At 33.7% G+C, this 18,598-nt stretch overlaps 2 protein-coding genes and 1 pseudogene across 4 annotated transcripts; 1 reads left to right on the top strand and 2 right to left on the bottom strand.

The window, feature by feature from the left end:
* The first annotated feature begins 3,248 nt into the window (after positions 1-3,248).
* On the top strand, positions 3,249-9,402 carry LOC142552686 (phospholipase D gamma 1-like; annotated as a pseudogene).
* A 647-nt stretch (positions 9,403-10,049) lies between these two features.
* LOC142552694 (ATPase GET3A-like) lies at positions 10,050-14,944 on the bottom strand. Its single transcript, XM_075662463.1, has 7 exons — positions 14,492-14,944; positions 13,412-13,536; positions 12,581-12,731; positions 11,233-11,343; positions 10,832-10,970; positions 10,629-10,744; positions 10,050-10,534 (listed from the first exon to the last, which is right to left on the bottom strand). Exons 1-7 carry the CDS (start codon positions 14,924-14,926, stop codon positions 10,358-10,360), a joined length of 1,254 nt encoding a protein of 417 aa, XP_075518578.1. The 5' UTR covers positions 14,927-14,944; the 3' UTR covers positions 10,050-10,357.
* A 450-nt stretch (positions 14,945-15,394) lies between these two features.
* Positions 15,395-18,528, bottom strand: LOC142552704 (zinc finger CCCH domain-containing protein 48-like). 3 transcript variants are annotated; one of them, XM_075662482.1, is made up of 10 exons: positions 18,373-18,528; positions 17,190-17,685; positions 16,973-17,068; positions 16,804-16,893; positions 16,616-16,717; positions 16,347-16,493; positions 16,115-16,234; positions 15,947-16,024; positions 15,761-15,858; positions 15,395-15,666 (listed from the first exon to the last, which is right to left on the bottom strand). In XM_075662482.1, exons 2-10 carry the CDS (start codon positions 17,553-17,555, stop codon positions 15,546-15,548), a joined length of 1,218 nt encoding a protein of 405 aa, XP_075518597.1. In that variant the 5' UTR covers positions 17,556-17,685; positions 18,373-18,528; the 3' UTR covers positions 15,395-15,545. The 3 variants fall into 3 exon arrangements, with proteins under 3 accessions (XP_075518597.1, XP_075518589.1, XP_075518603.1); XM_075662474.1 differs by having other exon boundaries at positions 17,190-18,528; XM_075662488.1 differs by having other exon boundaries at positions 15,968-16,024; positions 17,190-18,526.
* Positions 18,529-18,598: the final 70 nt, after the last annotated feature.

Genomic DNA, 18,598 nt, shown 5'->3' on the forward strand with positions numbered 1-18,598 from the left:
CTTCAAATATCGTGATATTTGTAATATTATTTTTATATATTTAATATAAATATTATTAATATATAGCTATAATGTTAATAAATTTTTAACAATTATTTCTCAATTACTGGAAGAAATAATACTTGAAAAACTATTCAAATTGATATATATTAGAACTGTGTCCTCGTTTAATTTGAAACAATTCAGGAAAGTCATCTCATTAGTCGTTATTCGAATTGATAATATAGTTTCAATCACATTTGTTGTGTCTAGAACATAATATTATATTATTCATTGAAACAAAACAAATTTTCTTGTATCGAGTTTACATTTTGTTTATAATATTTTATATCGATATACAAAATTAATTATTGCATTTTAAAAAATTTGAGAAAGACATTAATAACGTAATTAAGATATGCATTTCATGTATTAAGAACCTTTTAACGATATACATATATAAAATGTCAATATTTATAATTAGTTTAATATTAATAGTGTAGTTAATAATAATATGCATATATTGTTTTAATATTAATATTTTATATCTTCATGTATTTCTTTTTTCTGGATAGAGAATTTTTTCTTTTTGAAAAACGATTTTATTCTTTGAGAAATATTGACATTTTATATGACAGTCATACAACATAATCAACACAAATGACATATAACAATAAAACTTGTTAACGCTAGGGTAAAAAACTAATCTCATTGCAAGAACATTAAATGATCAAAATGAAGCATATTATTTAGTAATGTTTATTTAGCAGCATATAAAAAATATTGACCAATGACTTAAAAACAATGTTTGAAATCAGTTACATACAAACATTTCTCTCAATTACGTATCTCAATTGACACATAAAGAGTCTGAAAATGTCTCTATTCTAAATAGGAGAAAGAAGTTTTATATAACCTTAATATTTATTAATAATTTATTTTTATTCAATCCGTCTCATCTCCCTTCGTCTTCCCGTTATTATCTATCATTAATATAATAGAAATTTTCATGAATTTGACTGCAATGTATAAATTTAACTAATTAAAATAATAATTAATTTGAATGAGTTAAGTACATTATTAATGATCTTTTTAAATTAACATAAAAAATTTCTTAAATAACATCATGAATATGACGAATTGTAAAACAAAAAAATGGTAAAATAGTAAGCTCACAAATGAAAGTCATATATTTAATATATATTATTTAGGGATATTTTTTTAGCATCATATATCGAAATTGACTAAATGCTTAAATATTTGCATTGAAATCACTTACATACAAACATTTTCTCTCAATCTATGTTGATACATAAGTAGTCTAAAAATATCTTTATTTTAAATGAGAAAAATATGTTTTATATGATTTTAATATTTATTATTAATAATTTAATTTTATTCAACATCACTCGTCTCTATTCGTCTTCCCATTATTACTTTAATATTCGGAATATTAACAATTTTTTTAATTTATAACATTATTATTGTAACTTTCTATGAATAAATACATTAACTAAGTACTCTGTTAATAATCATATTGAACTAACGTAGAAAATAATTTTAAGAATTTGACAAATTATAAACAAACAAAATAGTAAAATAGTAAGTTTACAAATAAAAATCATATATTTATAATAGTAAAATAGATGTTAGTAATATTAATTTTTTTTAAAACTATGTAACATGTAATTAAATTAAATTTAAAAGTAAATCAAATTAAAACTATTTTGATTGAATTAAGTACACTATTAATGATCATATTAAATTAACATAGAAAATGACTTAAAGAACCTCATTAACATAACAAATTGTAAAATATATGAAAGAGTAAAATAGTAAGTTTACAATTCAAACTTATATATGTATTGACATTTTATATGACATTCATACAACATAATCAACACAAATGACATATAACAATAAAACTTGTTAACGCTAGGGTAAAAAACTAATCTCATTGCAAGAACATTAAATGATCAAAATGAAGCATATTATTTAGTAATGTTTATTTAGCAGCATATAAAAAAAATTGACCAAATGACTTAAAAACAATGTTTGAAATCAGTTACATACAAACATTTCTCTCAATTACGTATCTCAATTGACACATAAAGAGTCTGAAAATGTCTCTATTCTAAATGGGAGAAAAAAGCTTTATATGACCTTAATATTTATTAATAATTTATTTTTATTCAATCCGTCTTATCTCTCTTCGTCTTCCCATTATTATCTATCATTAATATGATAGAAATTTTCATGAATTTGACTGCAATGTATAAATTTAACTAATTAAAATTAAATTAAAATAATAATTAGTTTGATTGAGTTAAGTACATTATTAATGACTTTTTTAAACTAACATAAAAAATTACTTAAATAACATCATGAATATGACGAATTGTAAAACAAAAAAAATGGTAAAATAGTAAGCTCACAAATGAAAGTCATATATTTAATATATATTATTTAGGGATATTTTTTTAGCATCATACATCGAAATTGACTAAATGCTTGAATATTTGCATTGAAATCACTTACATACAAACATTTTCTCTCAATCTATGTTGATAAATAAGTAGTCTAAAAATATCTTTATTTTAAATGAGAAAAATATGTTTTATATGATTTTAATATTTATTATTGATAATTTAATTTTATTCAACATCACTTGTTTCCATTCGTCTTCCCATTATTACCTTAATATTCGGAATATTAACAATTTTTTTAATTTATATCATTATTATAGTAATTTTTTATGAATAAATACATTAACTAAGTACTCTATTAATATTCTTATTGAACTAACGTAGAAAATAATTTGAAGAAGATGACAAATTATAAAACAAACAAAATGGTAAAATTGTAAGTTTACAAATGAAACTCATATATTTATAATAGTAAAATAGATGTTAGTAGTATTAATTTTTTTTTAAATATGTAACATGTAATTAAATTAAATTTAAAATAAAATCAAATTAAAACTATTTTGATTGAATTAAATAAATTATTAATAATTATATTAAATTAACGTAGAAAATGACTCAAAGAACCTCATTGAATTGTAAAATATATGAAATGATAAAATAGCAAGTTAAAAGTTCAAACTTTAGATTAGATTAGATATTTTACCATTGTTTTATATTTTAACTTACTTTTCAAACTTTTGGGCTCCTGAATCTCGCTGAAAATTACTCATTTCCTTTCTGATCAACTCGATAAAGAACAATAATTACTGGATTATTGGAGGTATTTAAAAAGTTCCTGTTTGATTACTTTTTTGTTGTTGTTGTTGTTCTTGATTCCCTCAGCTGAAAAGATTTTGGGTAGAGCCATTTATTTGTTCTCCATTTATTCGTATCATTTGTTTAATTTAGGTTAATTCTATCAAGGAAAGATTAATCTTTGAATGGGAACTTTTGTTGAATGTGCAGTTAACTCATCTAGTTTTGTAGGATCCAGTTTGATTCTTTTGCGAGGAAAGATCATCCTTCGGATAGAAATTGAGATGACCTTGCAACAAAGACAGATTTTTTTCGGTTTTATTTCATCGAGTTAGTAATCATTTCGCCAGGAAAGTTCATTATTGGATTGAAGTTGTGAGACACTTTTGATTAATATTCAGTTTGTTTACTTCTGCATGATTGGTAATGTGTTGAAGCTATGAGACCCTTTTGATGCGAATATTTTCTTTATCTTTTCTTGATTGAATTTGTAATAGTTTTGCATGCATAAAAGAATCACAAGTCAAGAACAACTCTGTGCTTAAATGGATGACAGCAATAATAGTTACCCTCCGTCTCCATACCCTTGCAATCCCGCCTATGGTAATACTCATGCTCCTGCACCTCCAAATCAGTCCCCTCATCTTCCTCCATATCCTGGTCCATACCCGTATCTACAGCATTCCCATTATCCTACCACACATAACATTGCACATTCCACACCCCTGAATTACCCATATCCTGGTTCAGCACCACCACCTCCACCCACTTCTGCACCTTACCACCCACTACAGCATAGTTCTTATCCTTACAAGTACCATGCATACACATCTCTTCCTCCACCACCCTCTGCCCCTCCTCGGTTGAACCCAGAGACATTTGGGAGTTTCCAAAATGGTTCATTTATTGACCTTCATCATCAGTCATCTGGGAGGTTACAACCTCCAGACATTCAATCTGATATTCCTCCTAGAGTCAGCAGTGATTACTCCACTCACCATCAGTATCAGGATAGTTCATCTGTCAGTGATTCCATCTCGCAGCATGATCATCAGAACGATAGTTCTAGAACTTACCCTCCGCTTTACCTACCTATTGACAATCAATTGGCGTACATGAAATTGTCTGATGATCACAGTAAGCCATCTGTATCTGCTTCCCCTCCAGTCCCTTCATCTTCATCTATGGCTGTCCTCCCGCAAAAATATCACTCTGGACCCTTACAAAACTAATAAATTCGATGGTTCTGGGACAATTTTTGGGTATCCTAATACCTCGTTTTCAAGTTTGGAGACATCTCCTGTCACCCAGGGGCAGTCCTCTAATCCAGTATCATCACATTTATCCACACATTCAAATCTATCACATGGTCAGGTTATGCAGCTAGTGCAAGTCTCACCCGCAAAAACGTCTTTGAAGGTTTTACATTTACATGGGAACTTAGATGTCTGGATAAATGAAGCGAAAAACCTTCCAAACATGGATATGATTCACAAAACATTCGGGGATATGTTTAAATTTCCTGGAAACGCGAGCAAAAAAATTGAGGTGCAAGCACATAGTAAGATTACTAGTGATCCCTACGTCTCCATAACATTAACCGGAACCACTATTGGAAGGACCTTTACTACAAAAAATGATGAAAATCCTGTTTGGAGGCAAAATTTTGTTCTCCCAGTAGCTTATTATGCTGCTGAAGTGAACTTTGTTGTTAAGGATAATGATGTTGTGGGGTCACAGCATATAGGGACTGTGTCTCTTCCAGTTGATCACATAAATGGAGGAGGAAAACTTCAGGGGCTGTTTCCAATCCTCAATGCTAGTGGAAAACCCTGCAAAGCTGGAGCTGTGTTGAGTTTGTAAATTCAGTACTACCCAATAGAGCAGCTGAGTATTTACCATCATGGAATTGGAGCTGGTCCCAATTATCAGGGAGTTCATGGGACATATTTTCCTCTTAGGAAAGGTGGGACAGTCACCCTTTATCAAGATTCACACGTACCAGATGGATCCCTCCCGAGTCTAAAGCTCGACAATGGAATGCAGTTCATACATGGAAAGTGCTGGCGTGACATTTTTGAGGCAATACGTCATGCTCGGCACTTCATCTATATAACTGGTTGGTCAGTGTGGCACAAAGTTAGACTAGTTAGGGATGACAGTTCTATCTCTGATTCCACTTTGGGTGAACTGCTGAAGTCAAAGTCACAGGAAGGAGTAAGAGTATTGCTTCTTGGATGGGACGACCCTACGTCAAGAAGCATATTAGGCTACAAAACAGTAAGCTTTACATTGCTCCAACTATTTAGAATGATAAATTCTGAGCTTACACCATCTGTTGTGTCTCAAACAAATATCCGAATTGGATTCTCTTTGCTAATTAATTTGGGCACAACATGTCATTACTGTGGTTTTTTTTTTGCTTTCAAGAAACCTTAGAATATATGATTGTAAAGTTAGGTAGTCTTGAATATTTCTGTCCTCTATATATAACATTTGAGCTGTGGATTTTCTAATATGGGAAGTGAAAATTACAAATGTGCTACAGGTCATGGTACAAGCAGTCTAAAATTTCTTTTAATTAATTCATCAAATGTTCGAAAATTGAGATGAAACTAAAACAGAATAAGAAGCAAAGTAGCTGGTTGGTCCAAGTAGACAAAAAAAATTTGAAAAACAAAAAACTGTACTTAAAATACTTTTACGAGGTATTCATTCTCCCGGAGAAACCGATAAAACATCCCGACCTAGTGGCCTTTTGATACCACCAGGAGCTAGAAACAAAATTCTAAGTAATCTAGAAACTTGAAAAATTGGATCTACTGTCCAAGATTACTTAATCAGTGTGCTTTGCTTGAGTTATTGACCTGCATTGGCTTTTAAAGTATCTCCTACTGGTTCATTGAGTTTTCGTTTCTCATATGTAATTTTTTTAGAGGGTCAATTTTCCTTGCATAGTTTATTTTGGATGTCATCTCACTCTTTATCATAATCTTCAACGTGGTCAGGATGGAGTTATGCAAACTCATGATGAAGAAACTCGTTGATTTTTCAAGCACTCTTCTGTTCAAGTGCTACTTCGTCCTAGAGTGGCTGGAAAGCATCACGGCTGGGTAAATCAAAGGGTATGTTTTTGGATGGATGAATTCACTTAAATAATTTTTAATGCCAATGCATTTGTAGCATACCTTCAAAAAGTAAGTATACTTTGTCTTATTTGAGATTTTGGTTTTTTTAAAAAATACAGATATATTGGTTGTCCATATTGTGAAAAGGCTAACTATAATTTTTGAACGTAATGCTGATGTTTGTAGTAGTTTACAATTTTGTGACTAGGAAGTTGGAGTCGTTATACTCACCATCAGAAGACTGTGATTGTGGATGCTGATGCTGGAAACTACAGGAGGAGGATCATAGCTTTTCTAGGGGACTGGACTTGTGTGATGGATGATATGATACTCCTCAGCATCCTATATTTAGAACACTTCGTACTTTGCATTCAGACGACTATCACAACCCTACTTATACGGTAATTTATCTCCGGGCATCTTAAACTGCTATTCTCAGCTGTAAATTTTGTTTTTCCCAAATCTATGAAAAACGGACCTTTAGATTCCCTTTATAGTCTTTTGGTGTTTTGTCAACGGCAGATTTTTATTATCCCATTTACATAGTAACCCATAATAGGTTTACTCACTTGTCATGATCTTTACCTGCCTGAAATTGAGATTGGTGTACGAGCTTGTAAGCTAAATATGTGAAACTTTTGTTATGAAGTAAAGCGTATTGACTTTTGCAATATGTTGGTATAAATTTGTACTAGAGCAGGGAAGTACCACTGGTTGTCCCAGAGAACCATGGCATGAGCTGAACTGTAAAATTGACAGTCCCGCAGCATATGATGTTCTGACTAATTTTGAGGATCGGTGGAGAAAGGCTTCAAGACCCCATGGAATTAAAAAACTGAAAACATCATCTGAGGATGCTTTGCTCTCTATAGAAAGAATACCTGACATATTGGGGTTGTCTGATGCTCCTTGTGTGAGTGATGACGATCCTGAAAGTTGGCACGCACAGGTACATCTAATCAATAAATCTTTATCAGATTGCAAAATTACCTTTGGTAACCGCCAAAATGAGATCGTTGTTATTTTGTTGTGATATGTTATGCAGGTATTTTGGTCCAGCGATTCAAATTCAGTCAAAGGATTCCCAAAAGATCCTAAGGACGCAACATTGAGGGTGAGCTGAAAACTAAATTCTTTGTGCTCGAATTATTGGTTACATATCATATTTTTTAACTAACTTTGTGTCATTTTTTTGGAAATAGAACTTGGTATGTGGAAAGAATCATATGTGAAGGCTATCCGAGCTGCCCAACATTTCATCTATCAATACTTCATTGGGACCTCGTACAACTGGATTTCGTACAAGGACATTGATGAGGAACTACCTTTCTTGAATCATGTTCTTAGCCCAAAATGTTCAGATATGTTGTTTATTTATGCCATATTGTTGCACATTTAAGTTCAAGTTAATCCTATTGAATTTTACATGGCATGTGTTCTCTTCCTGCCTGATCATGAGTTAGCAATAACCAGCTCGACCATGATACGACAGCTATGGGCGTTAAAAGCATCATCTTCCATGCAGGTGCTAATAATTTAATTCCAATGGAAATTGCGCTTAAAATTGCTGAAAAATTCAGAGCACATCAGAGGTTTGCTGCTTATATTGTTCTCCCTATGTGGCCTGAAGGTAATCCAACAGGGGCTGTAACACAGAGGATTTTATTCTGGCAGGTGTGCACTATGCATTTCCTCTGGTGATGAATTTTGTATACAGATCAAGAAGATCAAAGTTCCATCAACACTTTCCTATCATCTAAATATGTATATAGCATATGCTTGATACCTAATCATCAGGGCTCGAATAAAAACATTTTCAAAATTTGTTTGCTGCTTCACCTTTCTAAAATGGTCTCCCTCCCTCGAATAAATTTGTAGATCTGCAATCTATAGTAATTTTGATGTAGAGTTCGGTTGATTGATTATCTTTTTCCCAGCATAAGACAATGCAAATGATGTATGAAACTATTCACAAAGCTTTAGTGGAGGTTGGGCTTGAGGATGCTTACTCGCCGCAAGATTATTGAAAATTTTACTGCCTTGGCAACCGAGAGATCCTCGATGCCTGTGATCTCTCCGAGAGTCACACCGCATCAAACACTCCTCAGGTATTCCATTCTCTATAATATCTTGAATATTATGATATGTTTTTTAAGAAATGACTTGGCAGGAAAAACCGAAGATTCATGATTTATGTTCATTCTAAAGGTAAGATAGTGGATGATGAATATGTAATACTGGGATCTGCAAACATTAATCAAAGATCAATGGATGGGACTCGAGACACGGAGATTGCAATGGTGCTTATCAGCCTCATCACACATGGGCAAGAAGATTATCGAGCCCCCGTGGACAGGTATCCTTGTAAAATCTGAATGTATCCTCGGTTCAGTCGAATATACCCCCACCCCGTTTGCTTGTTTATGAAGTTTAATAAAATGAGACAAAATAGAAGTTCTAGAAAATTAAATTATGGACGGGAGAAATCAGGTTTTTCTCCTTTTCAGTGTAGCAGAAATATACACCTCCACACTGGCCATAAGCTACGAAAGCTCCAGAATTAAATTATATTTCATCTTAGTAGACTCTCAATGATACTTCACTTGCCTTTTTCACAGATATATGGATACAGAATGTCTCTATGGGCTGAGCATCTTGGAGTACTGGAGGACTGCTTTACTCGACCCGACTCTGTTGAATGTGTTAGATCGATGGGGGAGGCTAACTGGAACCAGTTTGCATCAAATGAAGTATCAGAAATGAGGGGACACCTTCTTAATTATCCGGTTGACGTTGATCGTTAAGGCAAAGTGAAGCCGCTCCCCGACTGTGAGACATTCCCTGATGTTGGAGGGAACATAGTTGGATCATTTCTTGCCATTCAGGAAAATCTGACGATTTAAGAGAGCGCAATACTTAAGTGAGAAGCAACGTCCTTTTTGGTCTGTCGTACGTTTCTCTCGCAGCAGGAGTGTCGAGGTTGATTCAAGAAAACAATTTTTTGCTTTACTTCTCTTTTGAGCCTACTGTGTGAATTAATCGCCACTTTCAGGAAAATTTCTTACTTTTTTGCATGAATTATCCAAATCTTGGTTAACAATGAATGAATGTTGCTAAATTTCATCTAAAAAAATCAAGACATAAATACATCTCGATCTAATCCCTGCACAGTTTTACGTGGTTAGGATATGCGCCTAATAATACCATAACTTGGGCCAAGGTAACATGGTCAAAATTTCTTGTTTCGTCCCTACAAAATAAGCTCTGGGAACACAGAAGGAAAGACACTGATATTTATAAAAAAAAAAAAATTGAATGCACCGTCTTTTTTTTTATTCGTTCGGAATCACATATTTATAACAAAAAAATTAAATTTTTATTAACATTTTTTTTAAAAAAAAGAGTTGAAAAAATTATAAAAAAGAGGCGTCATTTTACCCCAATATATATTTGTAACTAAAAATACAATCGTAACTTTAAATTAGATTATTAATGACATATTATAATATAAAAAATATAATTTTGATTTTGAAATAATTAAAATATAAAAATATCAATTTTTTAAAAAAATAATTTTTTTTAATAATATTGTGAAATAAAATCCATACCACAGCACCTCTACTGTGGGAGAGGATCTTAATTCGATATTTAGTTGCAAGTCTATAACTCGGACGTCCTGTGGTCGTCAATTTTACAGTCGACACTGTCAATACCCAAAAAATAAACAAATAATAATTTATTTATTTATTAATAATAACAAAAACAACAATGATGATGATTAACAAGCCACTTCTTGATAATAAGAACCCCGACTTATTGTCTTAAAAAAACTAGTACAAAAATTTAAGAATTGACAGGTAGTTTCGGTATGAATTATACATACTAAGTGATGCCTTCACAATTAAACGTCGACACAATTTGCTACTGTGGCAATGACTATATCTAGTAAAAAAGCAATCTAGAAGCCAGTCGAATATTCGGGTTTATCTGATATTGGAGTACACTCGTCTCCTTCTCCAACCTTTTTTATCAAACCTTTTGTTTCCCCTTCTTGAGTTTATCAAGTTCTGCTTCAGCATTCCGCAGCTGTACTTTTAAACTTGATACTCTTAGCTCCAGATCTTCTACCGTTCCTCGAGCTATGGATGGTTGATAAGGTGATAAGAATTGTTGTGAGAATGCTTTCAAGGCCTCAATCCCACAAATCTGTTGATATATTGAGACATGTCCATTAAAGAAATATTAGATGAACCAAATAAAATCATTCGGGAAAATACGAAGGAATTTTGTTAGTTATTACCTCTTGGGGAAGCAAAGGTAACTTAGTTATATTGAAATCGTCGTATAACATGTAAAACTGATCCAGGTACTTTTGTTGCATGCGCATTCTAGCTTGGAGCAACTTTGATTCGACAACTGAAAAAAAGTAAGTACAGGAGTGACTTCAGGTATTTAAAGTATACGTTTAAACCAAAGGACTGCTCTACCATGTTTCAGCGGTACCTTCTTCATCAAAAATTACTTGATTAATAATGATATTATGGGTATCAATCTCAAATTTAGTAAGTTCTTGAACAAGTCGTTCAGTCTCGTACAAAGACAGAAACTCTGGTATGCAAACGCAGACAAAAGTAGTCAAATCCTGCAAAAGACAAAAAGAAGAATCACTTCAGGGAATAACTAATGCTACAGAAACGAAAATTAACTGTAAGCTTTGCCTACAGGATGATCTCCGATCAAATTTTAAATTCAGCAATTCAAAAGAAATGATTCATTAATATGTATAGAATTGTGGAATTCATAAGCTTTAACTCTTGGACGACCCCAGATTCCATAAATCACTTTCTAGACATTGCGGGATGAACCAGAAATGTACATCCCGACCAAAGCAAATATGATCTTACAGGATCCTTGAACTGCTTGTTCACTTGTTCAATCACGTCTTTCATGCCCTCGAGCTTCCCTAGAATGGCATCTTCACCAAATTCATCATCAACACCAAAAAGGCGGGTCATCTGCCAATTAAAAGATTGAAGCAACTTATTTGCATATCAAAGCCAAATAAAATAAGCCAAGTAATAACACAACTGACCTGATTCTGAAAAAACGTCAGCAAAAACTCATTTTTAACTAAAAGCTATAAAGGATGTAAATAAAGAAAATAGGTCGTGCTCATTCTTGAACGAGAAAAAGTATCTAATCTATCATCCAAGCCATGGATGTTTGAGCTATTGATAAATGTTACTTATGCTTCCATGTTATGATTCATTCGTTAATGTCACCCAAAACAAAACCTCAAGTCATGATCATCAATTCATATGACCAATATTTAAGACAAACAAATGCATGTTTTTACAGAGCGTGATAAAAACCAGATTAACTTTTAAGTTTTACGCCCATTTATACGAATAGCATTATCTGATGAGGTTACTATGAACATACCTCAGAAAATTTCAGGTTCAGGAATGCATTTTAGGAAAACTGAACTTGATTGACCTCTAAAATTAAACTTCACCAATTCATTTTATACCTCATCGACTTTCCTTAAAAATTCAGGTTCGTCTTTCAACTTTGCTCTAATTGGGTAAGTGCCATGTAAAATAAATATTATGCGTCATCCATCAACAGAAAAACTGATTATTGAGCTCAAAACCCTAAAAAGCTCAAGATTCACACAAAAAGAATCAGAATAAACCAAAGAAAAAGATAGCGTATTTGCAAATTCTGTTGGAGGGGGGAAGACAAACTTTGGAGAGGCAAAGTATCCCTTCCATTAACTTGACTCAAAATGCCCAACACCCCAGCAAAAACAAAAAAATTTGCCCTTTTTTATTTCTTTTGGCCTTTCCAGTTCTGTCTTCTATCTTATTTCATCGTAATACAAGACCTTCCAAATAACCATAGAGAACATGAACAAATAACTACATGCCATGAGTATACGTTCAAATAACCCAAACCTAAAACAAAAGCAGCCAAGTATAAAACATCGTCAAACAATTGATGAAACATAAACTATTTGATCCTAAAAGAATATAAGAGTTGCACTCACGTGTAGAACTTCATTTTGATTTTGATTCATGCAAACACTTTCAGAAGAACATTTTGGCATTATTTTGTAAATATTAACCAAATTGATTTTCGTGAAAAAGCTATTCTAATACAAGTTTCTAGGATAAAATGACATATTCCAAAACTACACCCTGCCAACAAAATCTATCTCGCCAAGCAAATAAAAGTAAAGAGGAATCACACCTGACTCAACAAGCCACCAAATTTATTTTTCAAACTCATCATTTTTGCAAGACCTTTTTCTAGTGTTGAAGGAAATTGCAGCAGGCGAAGAGTATGGCCAGTTGGAGCAGTATCAAACACTATAACAGAGTAATCCATGGTTTGCACTAACCTGCAAAAGATGAGGACAAGTTTGAAATATGAAATCAACAAACAAAAATAACTGGTATAATCCATGATAAATATCCAATTATTGAATTACACGAGTTAAAAAAATCGCAGCCCCAAACTTGATATTTGGAATATTTTCTATACATAAAATCAAGCTATATATTGCATCAAGCAAACTATTTTCAATCGAATCTAATAAAAGGCAATAGTTTGGATAAAAGAATCTAAAAAGGTTCATAAGCAGTACATATTGAAGATAAATGTGGCTGACCAGTATACAAGATGAAGTCGGAGTTGGCATAATCTTATTTTTAAGATAATAACATCATCAGCTTGAGCTACAAATTTTTAACTTTACACATGGAGGCAAAAATTATGAAGAATACCAGTTAAATAGAATTCCATAACTCTTGTTGGATAAATTCAAAATATAAGCACTTCATCGCAGATCTAATGTTCTAATTGAAAGTTTTCCAGCAAAACAACATGAACATATGATGCCAGGTAAAACATGCTTCTTTCAAAAGAACTTTGTGATAAAGATATAAAAAAATACAGAAAAACATTCCTTACTGGACTGCATTACGGAATACATGAAAGTAGAAAGGGCAGACACAATTGTGGTTTTTACTTCACTTTTATGTCCCAGGCATCAAAATTTTATAATTTTGACGCACTTACTTCAGCATTTCTGCAAAACTCATGGCCTCATCGATTCCTGGGATAGAATTCGCTAAATCTGATAAAAATCCATCAGTCATATCCGACCCGAGACTCTCATCGTGTTCCACATTTGGATCAACTTCCTAAAAGAAAGAGAACTACCAGTCACACTTTAAGAAGCAATAACTTCGTAGAAACCCAGCCACACCCAGACAAACACAACCCACACGTGATTATTCTATTCTACATGACAGACTGAACCAAGCCAGATTTCTTCTATTCTACACGACAGACTGAACCAAACAAAAATCTGATTTGATTCAAATAACATGCCTTCTCAAACTATCCAAATACAATAAATAAACCAAGAATATAGTGGGAATGGCTCTTGTTTGTCGAATGAAAATTTGTTTAAACCTAGTTAATAACCAAAATGTCAAAGTTATTATGCTCCACAGAACTCAACTAGAATATAAAGAAACTTTTCAAACAAATTAACGGCGAGTGCTTGATTTTATAAGTTTTGATAAAAACGACTAGTGTTTGATTCTATAATTGGTATTAGATTAAAGTCAATGGTTCAATTTCTGTAAGTTGCAAGTTTGTACAATCACCGGGAGTTGTATTATTAGGGAACGAAAATAGTCACTTTTGCGAGGATGATCAAAATTAGCGATTGGCCTGCTATACAATTTAAAAAAATTCAGTTGTAGTAACATTACCATCTACCAAAAGGTTTTGACAAAACAAACTTACCATGTAAGAGACAAAAATTACTTATACTTGTGGGCAGAGAAAGAATCCTACTTTCATAAATTTAAAAGCAGAAAGCTTGGAAATGCACCAATCAAGCACAAGATTTTTAATGATCCACAACAAGAGGTAAAAACTTATCCATGGGAGGGTTCCCAAGAAAACAAAGAGAAATTGAGACACCTATATTTAATTGTCCAAAAAAATCAAAATTAAACAAACTAAAATTCCGATTCAATGTCACATTTCTATATCTATAGATTTCAAACCAACTTAACACGGCCCCAAAACTAAACAAAGAATAGAATTTTATATTCAGATAGAAGAGCAGGAAAAGCAAATCACCATGGCGTACAAATTGGAGTAGCCATTAACAAGGGTAGGAGTCTTGGTAAACTTCTGCTGGAACGCGTCACTCAAATTATGAGCAGGATCGGTGGAGATTATAAGCACAGAGGACCGAACCCGTGCAAAAAGGGTAGCAAGAATAGAGCTACATGTGGTCTTCCCAACACCGCCTTTTCCCCCCACGAACACCCACTTCAGCGAATCCTGTTCCAATATGTTCTGCACGGTTCCCTCCGGCAAATTTTCAGTGGAACCCATCAACCAATAATTTCGATTGAAAACGGGATATACGATTACTATCCTGCTCGGCGAATGGTTAAAAGGGTCTCGTTCTTTGGTCGGTTTGGTTCTAATACAAACAGGTGGAGTGCGGTAGCGATTTAGGGACGGAATTCTTAGAAGAATAGGGATTCGCCTAGCAAGTCTGGACATATGCTTTAATCCCTATTTTTTGAGGAATTTTAATTATAAATAAGCACAATGTACAACAATTGAATTCAGATTAATTAAGTGTGATATTATATCTAATTACTAAGATACTTGATTATTTAAGCTGAAAATTAAACTAAATTTAAAAAAAATTAAAAATAAGAAATGGATACTTATATTTGAATAGTCATAAATTTTGATGCAAGTATTCTATCAAACTTAATTATAACGCGATAATTTACTATAGTAATTATGTCGAGATAATTTAAAAAGAAAAATTTGCATAAAGCTTTTATTTGATTAATTTTTTGGATATGGGAAAAAGGGAAAAGGCTATAAGAGGATAATAATAGCTGCGAATGTGATTTGATATATTTGGATTTGCCAAGAACACATTTAAAGTTATATTCGTACATTGTGATGCTCCATTGTGCTAAGGAATAAAGAAATCTTATGATTTTCGCCCATGGAGAAGAGAATTTTGCGTTATCATTAACAAAATTGCATACAATTTCAATTTACTTTCTCGAGCCAATATACATTATATCAGAATGGATCGGTTTTCTCAACAAAGAGACTCCATTTAATGACAATTTCTTCTAATTGCATATATGTTTGAATCTCATTGCAGTCTACAGACAGTGAGATCCCCCGTGTCATCTCCGATGAAAAACAGTCTCTCAATGCCGGTTTCAACAACTTTGGCTTCTCCTCTTGTAAATATTCTGCCTCTTTCTTCAAATCTGAAACCAGGACAGCACACAATAAGTTGATCTCTAATCAAGAAAGGAGGTTGTTTGAGGTAAACGAGGTGGTTTCATGGTCACTGATACTTACGAAGGTAGATCATAGAGGCGAACAGAGTTATCCTTGCACGAGCAGAGAAGAACAGGCTTATCTTCCACATCATGTATGCCCCGGATGGCAAGAAACCCCTGAACAAAGTGAGAATATTAGAAAATGCGAAATACAAAGCAGATGTGAAGTGAATAGATGAACTCAATATCGAGGAAAGGTTAATACTTCACAGCCATTTAAACTTGCACATTCTTTGAGCTCAGAGACCACTTCTATAATCCCACTCTCAGTTGCAGCCCAAATCTAATGAAAACAAAAGAATGTCACATAACCCCCACACCAAACAACCAAGTGTTTAAATTAAATTCTAACATTGACAACTACAGAGCAAACCTTTAGCGTGTTGTCGAGAGAAGTAGAGAGTAGATAGCGGTCCCAACAAAGAAGAGACGTCACGTCTCCGGTGTGCCCACTTAATATTTGCACACACTGCAAAGTTTCAAGGTCCCAGGCCTGGAAAGAAGGTAAAAGAGATGAGAGAATTCCTCCACAAATTCATCTAACAAAGACGGATTTGTAGCTAGCAAGCAAACATGAGCCCATCAAAATCAATTAAGAAACGTACCCTTATGGTATGGTCCTTGGAACCTGAATAGAGCTTCTTACCCCCTATTATAAATGAACAAATAGCACCATTGTGCCCCTTTAGCATGGCAGTTGGTTTAGGAATATTGGCTTCTGGATCCCATTTCCAAACCAATATGGTACCATCCTGCAGCCACATATAGATTGATACAGAAAATGAGAAACAAAAAAAGAGACTCGATAAAAAATTACTAAACATGCTATAGATATGGAGACATGGGTCAAAAATAGAATGTCCCTAGAACAAACCTCTATACCAGCAAAAAGCAGGTCATTATCAGCAATCAAGCGGTGAACTTGCCCAACAAATCCACTGAGAGTAAACTCAGCTTGGGTTTGGAAGTTCCAGGCCTATACGAAAGAAAAAACAACAGTAAAACTGTGAGGTAACTGAAATCGCATAAACAGGCTGATAAACTGCGAAGAACCACTAGTACCTTCACGGAATTTGGCAATCCAACAAACAACCATGGACCTTCATTGATCAAGCACCCAATATCGCTATCAATATCAACAGAACCAACACACTGCATCGAGGAACAATTACCATAATATAAGCCAACTGTTCAATATAAATGGTGACAGAAATTATAAAAATATTTCAACCTGACCACTGTTGCAGTCCCAAGTGCGGATACATTTATCCTTGCCAGCTGAGAATAGTTTGTCACAGCCAAAAGGAAGAGCAACTCCAGACATGGCCTGTGTGAAAATCAAATACATAATCAATTACTTTTCAATGAAATCCAATGAAAACATGGTAAACTAACCAGAAATCGATCTGGATTTCAAAACATTTAAAAACTGTAGATATAGAAGTTACCTTATCATGGCCCTGTAATTTTGTCAACACCATCAATCCTGAACCACAAGACCAAGAGTGCATATCCTTGCACTTGTCGCCAAGCACGCAATTGCCAGTAATCCAATATTTGCATTGCTTTGGCTGTACTTTTTCTACACGGTTGATTTCAGGTTCAGCTGTCACAATATTCGAAACCTTCTGCTGAGTTTGTAGGTCTCTATTTCCATTAGACCTATTTCTTTCATTAGCTGAAAGAATGCCCTTTTTGGCACTGCAGTAGTTGGGATTCTTCCAGGTCAATTTATGGGATACTTCGCTACGGCTGTCACAAGATGTCAACGGATGGTGATGCTGTGGTTGTGGTGGTGGCGATTCTCTGTGCATGAATCTGCATGGATTGCGGTTGCATTTTCCAGCCAACCAAAAGGAGCATACTTGGTTTTTCACATTCTGCCCCTCAAGACGATAAAAACCTGAGCATCTGTCTGACTGTCTTGCTTGCCATTACAGTAAACTAAGCCAAAACAAAACAAAAGATGAATCAAAACATTTATCATCAGTCAAGGACAATAGTGCACTCAGGCACATCCATAAAAACCAAAGCTGTTTCCACAAGTCACTCCACAACAGAATAATAACTCATCCTACATCTTTTGACATCAAGTCCAAACATTCTACGGCCTCCAAGGGTAAGGTTTAAAAGCTGTGGCCAGTGTCGGCAGATGATTGATAAGGGAGAATACCAGAGACTATCTTTCGACAACTTGTTGCAAAGAAGACGTAGAATCAAAGCCCTGGATCATAATCAGAAAGAAACCGGAAACCTAAAACGTGATCTTAATCGTTGCCAGTGCCCAGAACATCGACGAAGATATCAGAAAACAAAGAAAACACATCAATAACCCCAGATTCTGGTTTCTTGAAGTTGCAGTCCGGGAAATCCACGTCGTCAATCGAACACACCAATGGACAGTGACCAAACCTAGCTAATATTAATAAACAATCTCTTAAACACAAGATCCCTAGCTTTCCCAAACAAAAATGGCCACCACGACAAAGCCGAAGGATATGATCCCGTCATCGTCGAGAAATTAATCGTCAATTCTTGAACACGCATAGATTGCGAAGATCGATCACCAATTAAAGAAATTATAAAACACCACGGCCTCGTTAAGAAAATCGAAGAGGAAAACATGCAAACCTGGAGAGATTGAATCGTAAAAACTCTCGGTGGATCAAAAAGAAAACCTAATAGACTCTTTCATAATTTGGGAGAAATCAATCAAGAACAGAAACGACAAATTAAACACGTAGTCGAGTGCCGCTATATATAAACCTAGCGATCCTCCGCGTGTGATCAATCCTATTCAAATTTGATATTTTATATTTTAATGTTATTATAATATATTATTATATATAATTTGAAA

The sequence above is a fragment of the Primulina tabacum genome, chromosome 1 (genome assembly GCF_025594145.1).
Source record: "Primulina tabacum isolate GXHZ01 chromosome 1, ASM2559414v2, whole genome shotgun sequence".
Classification (NCBI taxonomy): Eukaryota; Viridiplantae; Streptophyta; class Magnoliopsida; order Lamiales; family Gesneriaceae; genus Primulina; species Primulina tabacum.